General features: G+C 50.0%; 2 protein-coding genes across 2 annotated transcripts; one reads left to right on the forward strand and one right to left on the reverse strand.

Annotated features, from left to right (window-relative positions):
* Positions 1 to 631: 631 nt before the first annotated feature.
* Positions 632 to 3,846, forward strand: BU24DRAFT_405968 (BRO1-domain-containing protein; the record flags this gene model as incomplete). Its single annotated transcript, XM_033525738.1, has 4 exons — positions 632 to 912; positions 1,012 to 1,441; positions 1,491 to 2,633; positions 2,689 to 3,846. 4 exons carry the CDS (start codon positions 632 to 634, stop codon positions 3,844 to 3,846), a joined length of 3,012 nt encoding a protein of 1,003 aa, XP_033387614.1.
* Positions 3,847 to 6,417: 2,571 nt separating this feature from the next.
* BU24DRAFT_418862 (carbohydrate-binding module family 50 protein) lies at positions 6,418 to 8,353 on the reverse strand. Its single transcript, XM_033527071.1, has one exon. The coding sequence runs from the start codon at positions 7,908 to 7,910 to the stop codon at positions 6,777 to 6,779; it is 1,134 nt and encodes a 377-aa protein (XP_033387615.1). The 5' UTR covers positions 7,911 to 8,353; the 3' UTR covers positions 6,418 to 6,776.
* Positions 8,354 to 12,733: the final 4,380 nt, after the last annotated feature.

The following is a 12,733-nucleotide window of genomic DNA, read 5'->3' on the forward strand; positions in this document are numbered from 1 at the left end:
CATAAGGTTGCCCCACCCTCCGACTACTAAGGTAACTACACCTACACCTACACCTAACTACACCTCTCCTAAGGGCACGCACTTGTCGTCGTCGCCCTATATACTCCCTCAACGCTCTACCACGAAACGGACATTGCGCCGCATACAAACAACAAACTCCCTACCTATATCTAATCCCTCTGTCAGACCATATAACCCCCTCGCGACCTTATGCACGCTCCCGCGACAACCCTCGGTCGGTGAACAGCTAGCAGCCACATCAGTCCTGCAACGTCATCTCCAACCTGCAGGTCGATGTGAAGTACGCAAAAGTGACAGCTGTAACAACATACACAAGGCCTGCAGAATCTCAAATCAAGATCTCGTTCGCTTATTCCGCGCCCTGGGATCACTCCACGAGCTTCCCACGCCGCAACGTCAACAACGCAGGCCTCGAGAGACATCCCGACCCACCTCACCGCTTGCAGCTCCCAATTGCTGACAGCTCGAACAATCCCCTCGCTATCCATTCCCGCCGCAACGCGATTGCCTTCAGGATCAGAAAGGCCCCCTCATAAATTCGCGCATCCTCCGTTGCCAGCACGTCTGCCGCCCAACGACTCTCCCCCGCTGCTGCCTCCACCCCGCAGCTATGGCGAACCAAATACCCATGATATCCTGCCCGCTCAAGCAGACCAACGAGATCGACTGGATAGCCCCCCTCAAATCCTACATTCGTGCGACCTATGGCGACGACCCGGAGCGCTATACTGAGGAATGCGCGACCTTGAATCGGTTGAGACAAGACATGCGGGGTGCCGGAAGTGACAGTGCTTCAGGAAGAGATCTCCTGTACAGATATTATGGACAACTGGAATTACTGGACCTGAGGTTTCCGGTTGATGAAAATCACATCAAGATTAGTTTTACATGGTACGTACACTGCCTGGAAGTGATCCGCAGCTTGTTTCAATTGGAGAGCGTGCGGGAATGAATAACAGGTGGAGAGATCTAGGACTGACAAAGACACAGGTTCGATGCCTTCACACATAAACCCACCTCACAGTACTCGCTAGCGTACGAGAAAGCGTCGATTATCTTTAACATATCGGCCGTGTTGTCATGCCATGCCGCGCATCAAAACAGGCACGAGGACATTGGACTGAAGACGGCGTACCATTCCTTCCAGGCGTCCGCGGGCATGTTCACATACATCAACGAGAACTTCCTACATGCGCCATCTGCGGATCTGAGCCGGGAGACCGTTAAAACATTGATAGCGGTCATGCTTGCACAGGGCCAGGAGGTGTTCCTCGAGAAGCAGATCGCGGACGGCAAGAAGGTTGGTCTCTTGGCCAAATTGGCGAGCCAGGCGTCATTTCTGTATACGCAAGCAACGGACGGCGCGCAGGAGAATGTTGGAAAGGCTGTGTTTGAGAAGGTCTGGCTGTTGGTCTGCCAGGTAGGTCGGAACCCCTCCGAGCTGGGGTCAATTACTAATTATTCCTCAGATCAAAGCCAACTACATGTCTTCTTTGGCGCAATACTACCAGGCGCTTGCAGACGATGACGCAAACTCTCACGGCGTAGCCATTGCACGGCTACAAGTGGCGGAGACAAATGCGCGGGATGCAAATAGGATATCCAACGCCTTCCCATCGTCTGTACCCACCAATTCGAACCTAACCAGCGAAACTGGAACCATTTTATCTGAGATGACCAAGAAGCATGTTACAAACATCCAGGAGAAATTGGCCGAATTCATGAAGGATAATGATTTCATCTACCACCAGGGCATCCCTAATGAGGCTTCTCTGAGCCCCATACCAAAGCTTCCAGCAGCCAAGGCGATCCCCGTGAGCGAGTTATATCAGGGACAGGATATCCAACGCATCATCGGTCCGGACATCTTCCAGAAGATTGTTCCCATGGCGGTTACGGAGCAAGCTAGCTTGTACGATGAGGAGAAGGCTAAACTGATTCGTGCTGAGAGCGAAAAGGCCGAAGTTGCTGACGACGAAATGGCTGCCAGTCTCGACTATCTCAAGCTCCCAGATAGTTTGAACATCCTTAAAGGAGGTATGGACCAAGAGCCAGTGGTTGATGATGACTTCCGAAAGTGGTGCGAAGAATTGGCAGGTCACGCGCCGTTCCCCAGTGCGTTCGATCAGCTCAATGCCGACAAATCAGAAATTTCGTCGACGTTGGATGCGTGTATGAAGCAATTGGACATGGAGGAAAGCGTGTGCGAGAAGATGAGGTCGAAATATGGAGGCGAATGGACGCAACAGCCCAGTTCGCGACTCACATCGACGCTTCGCAACGACATTCGAAATTATCGTGGTGCCGTCGAGGAGGCCAGTACTAGTGACGCGCAGCTCTACAGCACTTTCCGACAGTATGAATCAGACTTCGATGAGATGCGGTCGGCTGGCGAGACGGATGAAGCAGACGTCTTGTACCAGCGTGCAATGATCAAGGCTGGAGCTAGCAAGGGCAAGAGTCCGCGACCGGCTGAGGGCAATCTTCTCGATGAAGATTTCATCGACGGGCCCAGTGTATCTGATCAAATCGCAAGTGTTGAGGACGTGCTGCGGAAGTTGAATCTCATCAAGAGGGAGCGAGCGCAGGTACTGAAGGATCTCAAGGACAAGGTAGGTCGCCTGATGCACCAAACTACAAAAGTTTATTCGCTGATCATTGTTTTAGGTTCACTCCGATGACATCTCCAATGTTCTCATATTGAACAAGAAAGCCATTGCGAATCAGGAGAACCAGCTGTTCAAGGCTGAGCTCGAGAAATTCCGCGGCCATCAGAATCGCATCACACAGGCCAACCACAAACAGGCATCGCTGCTGAAGGAACTCACGCGTAATTACTCTGACCTTTTGAAAGACAAGCGTGTCCGCTCAGAGCAGACCAAGTATGAGTCGTTCTCGAGGCAAAGGAATACGGTTATGACGAAGTACCGCCGTGTCTACCAGTCCTTCAACGACTTGATCGCCGGTCTGATGCGTGCACAAGGGTTTTACTCGGAGATGAAAGAGACGGTGTCAAGCCTCCACAAGAATGTAGAGACTTTCGTCAACAACCGTCGCTCGGAAGGTGGGCAACTTCTGTCGAGGATCGAGCAAAGCAAATCTCAAGGTGCCGACCAAGAGCAGCAGCGGTTGAAGGATCTCATGGAACGTATGTCCATGGAGCCGTCCGGGTCTCCCGTAGGTGGTCGTAAGAAGAGCGTACCATCGCCACTTTCTGCACAAACCATGCAGCAAGCACATCCAGCATATAACCCATCCGCCTCACCACCCATCACACCTCGATACAGCAGCGCCTCACAGCATCAGCCTCCATATATGTCTCCACCCCAATCCTTCCAGCAGCAACAATCCTCGAATGGCTACAACCAACACCACTCCCAGCCCCCACCCCGCAGAGACTCATACCAGACCACCTCGTCGCACTACTCCCAGCAACAGCAACAACAATACAACCCCACAACATTCGGCAACAACCCCGTCTCCCCGCCCCCTCACCAGCAGTACTTCTCCCCACCGCAAAACACACAACACCAGGCATGGAACCCGCACCCAAGCCAACAATACAGCAGCCCTGCACCACCCCAACAGCAACAACCCCAACACGGAAGCACATTCCTGCCACAGGGCTACGTACCGCCTCCGCCGCCCCCAGGCCCACCACCGTCCCAGGGCGACTACGGCCAGTACGCCAACCCGTACCCCTCCGGTCCTGGTGGCTACGCGAGTGCCCATCGCCCTGGGTCGCAGAGCCATCCCCAGCAGCAACAACAACAGCAACAGCAAGGTGGAAATGATCCGTGGGCAGGCTTGAGCGGGTGGAAATAAAGAACAAGGAGGGTCCTCTCGCGTTCATTTGTCGGTGTATCTGTCTGTTCGTTACATTGCCTTCTCTATACATACATAAGCACATCCAATCTTTCTTGCGCTGCGAAAGCAAAAAAAGCGATGCGAAAGCGAAGCGAATCGTGGCAAAGCTGGCATTCGATCACATTCAATTTAAATCAAATTTCTCCTTCCTCTTCTTTTCCTTTTCCTCTCCTTTCTTTTTGTGTGACCTAAGGGCGGGAGGGGAAGATTGATATTGCATAGCACGGCATAAGTTAGTGGATTAGTGGAAATATCTTTGGGACTTTATAAGGCGAGGCTTTTTTGTACATGTGTGTATGCGGCAGGAGGGAGGGGGGAATTTGTTTGACAGCGGTTTCTCCAAACATATTACGAGGGGTGGCTCTGAGCTCTGGCGTACTACTTACTTACTTCTTACAATTGAGGAGACTTGAACAACTGTTATGGGTGTGGGTTCAAATGTGAGTTGTGCGGAAGCTGTGATGTTTTAACGACGGAACATGTCGTAGTATGAACATCGACCAACATAGTAAGCCAATAACCCGAATATCAGACCACAGTTCGGCGAAGCAAACTCCTCCATTGAACTCCTATTCCGCTGGACCCGTCTAGTATATTGGTTGCAATGCAAACGTTTTTCTTGGGCGGGCTTGTCATTCTCTTGTCTCTGTCTCGGTCTCTGTTGTGCTTTATGCCAGTTAAAGGAGATGCACGTTGCGAGTAGAAGTCTACGGACACCGAATGAACTACTAACTACATACCAACAAATTCAATCGCTAATTAACAACCCCCACAACAGCAGTCCACGAACTCTCTGCATTAGTTTTTCAAGAGGCGTAGGACAAAGTCGGTAATTTGTGGTGGTGGTAGTAGTAGCAATCTAGCGGTGGTGATAATTTCCGGATCTTCATACCCTTAATCCCTCCATCTCGCTTTCGATTACATTGAAAGTGTTGTTTTGTTATGTAATTATGTCACTTACCTTTTTCCATCCTTCACGCCATTCAAAACATTACTTGATCCCCACGATGTGAACGGACAAGTGCAGATACGTCTGTTTGATCGCCGTCCGATGAGCGATCTGATCTACGTGCATGGACCTGTGGGGATGGGGGAGGACCTGTGGATACGGACAACGTGGTGATTTTCATGGTCAGTGGAGGGCGGAGTTTTGACGTCTTTATTCTTCGTTTCGTAAAGGTATCTGATATTGCGAGTGCGTGGTGGGTATGTCACTTTGGAATTGTACATGAAGAGACGGAACATAATCATTGATTTTCCTATTGTATTGGAATATTCTCTATGAGGCTTGGTTTCATCGTCTTCCGTGAATCTTGCTCAAGCAAATTAAACTGTTTGATACAGTCTGTCATCGCACGCCGCGTGTCTCATAGAGAGTTCGCAAATACCGCGGGAATGCTGATCGCGAATGTCACTACACTACTCCATACACAACATCACACAGAAACAAAACACATTTCCGCCAAAACTATTTCCCGTCCTTCGATAACTCCGAACAACAAGATCTTCGCATCACATGGTTACGACCCCAGACGACTGCTTTCACGATAGTTCCAACCATCCAGTATCGTCCAAAGTATGGCACCAAATGACGCCGACGCTTTCACAACATGACATCTAGTTTCGACATGTTATCCGAACCGGAACGCTAATGCAGGAACCATACACCGTTGACTCCCACGACCTAGCTTATGTAGACTACCAACTCCACCAACAACATGGCTGGCTTCTGGGCAGGTACCTAAGTTATACAAAACATTCCATGGAAGTAATTACATCCAACACAACAAAAGCTGAATTAGGAAATATATGTCATCCTGTGTCATGCACGACTGCATATCGATAGGGGGTAATCGATAGGAGTAGTCCACCCCCTAATCGATAAAGGGAGCCGCCCGGATACGAAATACGGGATAAGCAAAACCGACATACATGCCTAAAGACGCAGGGGCGGCGCTTGGCTTTAGCTTCGTTAACCTCGACTTTTGATTTTTTGATAGTTTATGTTTGGGTTTGTTTTTTTTTTGAAGAAAAAAAAAAAGGATTGTCCAGGTGATGTTCGGTTTAGTTGCTGGATGTTGCGGTTGTTGCTGTTATTGGTCGTGGATGGACGGGATTAACTAAGGTTTTCTATGGTACTCTTGTAGGAACCGTACCATACTCTGTAGTATGTATATGTACCTGAACCTGAAGGAAGATCCACGTGGTACAGAATATGTAGCGACGGGACAAAATGCACGGTTCAGATGCTACAATTTGCAACTGTTTGGACGGCACTTGTCCGGGTTTTAGTCTTCGTGATCACTATGGTACTCTTGTAGGAACCGTACCGTTCTCTGGAGTCTGTACCTGGAGGAAGTATCTATCCACGCGGTACAGAGTATGTAGCGTCGGGACAGATGCACGGTTCAGATGCTGCAATTGCAAATGTTTGAACGGCACATGTCCGGGTGTTAGTCTTCGTGATCGTTCCGTGATCATCATGAACCTCACACATTCACGGCAGAAACAGGCAAGCAAGGCGAAGTATGAGTTGGTAAACAAGTGTTTTGAAATTTATTGGGTCATGTTTCTCATGAGAGCTAGTCATTCGTTACGACATGATAGAAGACGCGGAGTTTCGTGTCCAGCAATTCCGCCTGGTCCCCATCATGACCACGATCCATTCCGTCAGGCAGCAAAAAGGTTGTGAGATAAGAGGTATCAAAAGAGGGCGGTAGAAGTGAAGAAAAGATGCCGTGCCTGAAATGCTTGAACAACCCCATTTGAAAATGTAGATTCGCCTCAGTGGCGAAATGCTACGATAGGTAAATGTTTAGACAGAAGAAGTGAAGTAAGTGTATTTCGGTTGTATTTCGGTTGCATTGCACTATAAATCATCGAACAGCTTAGGCGTCAATGCAGTAGGAGTACTCGGCCCACAGGTTGCTGCAGTTGCTGTCAAGCTGGGTGTTGAGGGTTCGGAGCCTCTCGAAGGAGATACCGGTGGCACTGCAGTCATCGCCCTTCTTCACGGCATACCAGGACTTGCAGTTGGCGGCAGCACCAGGAGCCTTCTCGCTAGTGGGAGCATTGACTGGCTTAGGTGTCTGCTCCTTGGGGGTCTCGGCTTTGGGAGGCTCGACCTTAGGAGTCTCAGCTTTGGGTGGCTCGACCTCGGGAGTCTTGACGGCGGCTGGAGGCTCGGTGATAGTGGGAGTCGTGGTAGGCTCGGGTGTGTTGCTGTTTCCGTTTCCGTTGCCGTTGCCGTTGCTGTAGTCACTTCCACCAAAGGCGACGTTGGAGCCACCCACTGAGCCAATGGTGCCCTCCTGGCATGCTGAGGACTGGCTGGTCCAGCCAACGAGACGGTTGGCGATATCGGTGCTGTAGCAGTGAGTGGCGATGCCAGAACCAAGGTTGCCGCCCTGAGGCAGGCTACCAGAGTTGTAGATACGAGCAGCCTTGTAGTACTTGGAGACATCGTCGCAGCCGGCCTGGCCGAGGGCTTGGGTGAGGCCGAATTCCAAACCGAGACCAACACCCTCGCTGACCATCTGCTTGATGGTGCTGTCTGGGCATGGGGTGGTGAATCCACCCTCGTTGCACGTGGCCTTGCCGTTGAAGCTCTGCATCAAGCCGGGGTTGCGGACACCGTAGTTGGTAGTTGGGGCGCGCACGCAGCCCTTGCTCTCCTGCATCATGGAGGCGAGGATGTACTCCTTGCTGAGACCGCTCTCACCGCTGACTTCGATGATGGCCTGCTTGATGGCGGCGATTTCGTTCTCATCGTTGTTCTGGGGGGATCCAGGGTACTGAGTACAGGAGGTCCTCAGGATTTCCAAGTTGGCGTCCCAGAGATCCTCGAACGGCCACCACTGATTCTGGGAGGGCCAACCTTGAAGAGTGGTACCATCACCACCGAAGACGGTGTACTTAGAGAAGGCCATGCCACCACGTCGCTCCACCGGTTTGGGGATTGGGGCAGCCATGGAAAGGGCAAGGAAGCTGCTAGCAGCAAGGAAGCAAGTTGAGGTGAGCATTTTGGCAGAAAGTTGTTGTTGTTGTTGTTGTTGTTGTTTTTTGGGTTATGTGCAAGTGTGTGTTATGCTGCGTGATTTTGTAATCGTTATTGTTGTTGTTGTATTGTTCGTGTTGTTTAGCAACAGATTGAATCAATCAATGAGTTTGTTGTCCTGTTTGGTATTGAAAAGCGGGCTCTCAGAGCGGTTGTGATTGTGAGTCAAATCGAGTGTTGCGTCGAGCAAGGAATGACTGAAGTGGTAGAAGGAAGGTGTATGGTAGATATTCCAGCACAAAGGAGTGAATGTGGAAATCGAAGTGAAAAAGGAATGTGTGCAAGGGCAAGCCGAGCGAGAGAATGGGATTGGATGGGTATGAAGGAAAGAAAGGACAGAAAAGCCGTGGGAAGAAAAAGAGAGAGGAAGAAAGTGAAGGTGTGGGGGGATGCAGAGTTATATACAAGTACATTAAGTGTATACGAGGAACTTGGGGCAGAACAGGCAGTAGCGGAGCGGCTTGCCGGCGGGTGACAGTCAGGTACGACCACAACCTCACCTTTTCCTATTTCGGTCCCTTTCACTCCTTCACTCCACTTGCACCACACTACTACTGCTCACTACCACCTGCACTACCACCACCACCACCTTTACCAATCTGCACATTATTGATCCCTGCACCCTGCCAACATGCGGTCCTTTTACGATCCCTCGTTAGACAATTAGTTAGGCACAATTGTCGCGGTGGAAAGTGGAGCGGGCTCACGGCTCACGAGCGAAGATCTACCCTGCTACGCCTAAAATTACCGCCCATCTCGCATAGGACCGAGGAAACAAAAACGGACACACGGACGGAAACCAACAAACAGGCAGGCAACATACACAGTAACAGTAAACCAGAACTATACTATTACCAACAAGCATTTCTCCTTCCTCCGTTCCTGGGACCTGGACACCCTTGTCCACCTTATCCACCTGCCGAAGCCCATTGATAGGCTTGCGCTGAGACAAGCAGGTCAGGATGGTGGACTTTTAGAACGGACAGGCCCGACAGGACAGGGACATCCGCACTCTCACCTCAGCTGTCACCCTCCTCATTAGACCACCTTCCATCTATTCTTGCAGGCCCAGATCTGGCAGAGGTCTTACGGGATGAATCTTACCGTTTCTCGAACACATCGTTAGGTATCATAACTGCTTACCTATTACTTTGCCCATCTTTAGAACATATCACCTTCCTTTGCAAATCGCACTCGCCCTGAGTACGCAATCAATACATGGGCCAACACTTCCATCGGACCAGCGGCTCTCCACAGTCATGTCTTCAGAGGTACAGTATATCTGCGTACCACGCTGGCTCTGTCTTTGGGAGAGGACATGTCACTCAGTGTGATGAGCAATGTGATAGCTCACGCCAGTGGCGTGAATCGGACGGGACGACGCAGGTACCAGATTACCTTTTGCATTCGCAGCCGTCCACAACATCTGACAGCCATTCACACGCCATGCCGTGAGCAAGCGCGAAGGCAAAGGGCATTCGCAGAGCAGAACCCCACAGTCAGCGCCACTGTCCGTGTCGGTAGGCCCTGGATGCGGTGTGGGTGCACAATCGGTCTCTGTGCGGTATACGCACCCCTGCCATGCGCCCTGGTAGGTCGGATGCCTTTGGAAGGAGCCTCACCACCATGACCCGGATCGTGACTTTGCGAGCCTAGACAGGTGTTTGCCAGAGACCATAGTTGACATGATTCGCACAAAGTTTATCATCCGGGCGTTGATCACAAACCTCAATGCGCTCGCGCCTCTGGCCGCTGGCGTCGTAGTATTCATGCTCAGCTGTGGCCGACCGACCCACCCAAATGTGGCTCAGCAGTGCAGCCCAGATGGACGAGTCGCACTTTTTCGTATCTTCCCTCGGCTTGCCCGTCTCTCCACTCAAGGACGAAATGTCATCACTCGCCGCCATCAATGCGCACAGGAAAAGGGAGCCTGATACCGCCACGGCGAAGGTCTCTGCCTTTTGCTCTGGGCCTCCCAGCTTTGGGCATGAAAACCTCCCCTGGTGGATATGGTTACAATTATTCAGTACGAGTGAGGGACCTACTAGTGTAGGACCTAAGACACGGACCGTGCCTACGATCAGCAGCGGTCTATAGCAATTAATCATGGTGTTGGAATACAGAAAGCGAGGGTTCAGTCTTGCATGATCGGGTGGAGGCGAGACGGACAGTCTACACTTCCATGTCTAAGGGGTGCATTCAGCCTGGAATTGCATTTGCGCCGACCTTCCCAATGACGCATCGCATCTGTGGTCATCTCATAGGCGTCCTGGATGTGCAGGCGGAGAAAGGCCTCAAAAGGAAAGCTTTCATGGGCCATGGCTGGCAACATTGCTGCCAATGGGGGACCGTAGGAAGTGTTTCACCTGTGCAGTCTACGCCTGCACCTGCGTTAGCTGCAAAAATTAGGGGTGGTCAAAGAACATCGACGGACCTGCATTAGACCATCCAATCAGCGCACGTAGCGCTGGAATTCTGAATGCTCTTATGCGAACGTGAAACAAACTCATCTGCGTCTAAGGACTAGTCAATGGATGAAGAGGGGACAAATGAAGTTGGACTTCGCGCGTATGTTGGCTCTTTGCAGAAAGCAAGGTATGCATGCTTGACCAAGACGGAAGATCTATCGATACACCATATGCGGGCCTGACGTGCTCACATGCAGAGACCTAGGGAACATGAGAAGTCATCACTAACCTTGTATTGGCGCTTTGAATAGCAACTTTACCTATATTCAGATATTGTTCACGATGGCTGTTTCTCGCAAGTCCGCTCGAGAGAATAATTCCGCCCCAGAAAAATTTCGAAATTTCATTGAGAGACAGCCTCTGTTTAACATTTGTCGGCTTGGAAAGGCAGTGCAGTATAACACAGGCTGCATTCTTCGGCAAGGGCAGCGACAGGTGCATAGAGTCGCACAAGGGTCGCTGTTGTCCTTTCTTCGTTAATGTGTACTCAGTGGTGCATGCAGCGTGCGACAAACCAAAGTATAACAGGCAGACGTCTTTCATGGGAATGCGTCTTGTTCATGCGATTCCCATGCAATGATTTGATCTCTTTCGTACAGAAAGAGATATCGGTGACGGACTCCAACCCATTATGATTCACCGTCTGAGTATTCATTCCTACTCTTGCCTCCATCTACGGAGTACACGCTTGATGGTGAGCAGGCGCGCATCAGCAGCGTGCAAGACAACTTCATTTTACGCTATCATTCGAGTTCCGTCAAGCTCTGCATCGTGGCTAATCGTTTGCGTCCTTCTTGCAGCGGACTTTGCGACTGTGAATGAGGTCCGTCCAGCACCCTATACATCAGGGTAGTTAGATGCAGTCAGCCTTCCCAGTTCCATTTGTGGGGTTTGACTCTTTAGGAATCTGACTGTACGGAGTGATCCGTACCCTAAATGCTAACTTTACTCTCGCCACAAATTCCCGCCGCTACTACCATAATTGTACGATCATGGAGTACCTGCATGTCGCTTGTGCTGTGCCGGTGAACTTTTTATATCGACAGCTGCTTCCTTTGAATCCTGCGTGCAGAGAAGCCATCGTGTCAACATTCATTACTGGTACCACATTCGCGAGTAATGTAGCACACAAAAAGCTGACAACAGCCATAAGCGCTTTATACGTAAGTATACTTCCGTAGTCTCCCCCGTATAATCGTGTAAGAACAAAAGTCCGACGGGAGGAACACTGGGCTAAAGTAAAGTTTTCTCCGGCCGTGTAGATGGGATGGGTATCGTGCAGCACTGCGCCTCGCCTCGTACAGCTGGGACAACATCGCTCCGAAAGACACCAAAGAGGCTGTGTATACCTCTGGGCGGTCACACACGGTTATACCAGTTGCTTCTGGTCGTCATTCCGCTCGTATGATGTTAACATTCAAGTCGTACAGCCAATTTTCCTCGTACTTTAAATTTGGTAATACGTCGCTGTATCAAGATACGACGAACGCATTCTACGACCCGCCCAGTCATTTTAACAAAGCAACTTTCATAGATTGTTCAGTAAATTCAACAGATAATACATATGGACTGGTTATCCATCGCATACATAGTACATGGTTAGCATATCTGGAATGATGGATATGGTCTGACGTTTATACCATGGCTAACCGCATAGTATGCAGTCAAAATGAGAATTAATGTGTACGTTAGATATTCCATTCATTTGGGAATTCTATAGAGTTGTCAATTACCCGACCTGTTCATTATGGAACGATAAGAATATTCTATACAAATTATTTATATTGTATCCTGTCTCGACTTTTTTGATCTCGCAAAGATAAATGTATCACAAGTTGACAAAATTTAACATAGGACGCAAGAATCGTACAGGTTAATTGTCCAAACTTACAGTCACAATGTCACTACTCCGTACTGATCAAGTAAATATGTTTTCCGAATACACAATATGCTGCGGAAAGAGCATCACTGGGAGAGACGAAGATCAATACATACATCCCCCCCCCCCCAGAACTAGCCTGATCCAGTATCCCGAAAACCAGGCATCAATCCCGAGCAAAGAGTCATCAGTATGGTATATCAAAACAACATCAACATCAACATCACCACGCGACACACGACACTATTTCCAAACCCCACCCTTTATCTGCTAAGTTCTTACAACTAGATCAATACACTGTAAGTGACGGCAAACCGCAAGCATCTACAAAACATCACGACAAAACTCCCTTCCATCTTCCCACCGAGAAAAAACCATCCATATACACACACACACACCTCAACACTCTAACATCAACCTTGAAGCTTCCAATCCCCCCCC

The sequence above is a fragment of the Aaosphaeria arxii genome (assembly GCF_010015735.1).
Source record: "Aaosphaeria arxii CBS 175.79 unplaced genomic scaffold BU24scaffold_2, whole genome shotgun sequence".
Taxonomy (NCBI): domain Eukaryota; kingdom Fungi; phylum Ascomycota; class Dothideomycetes; order Pleosporales; genus Aaosphaeria; species Aaosphaeria arxii.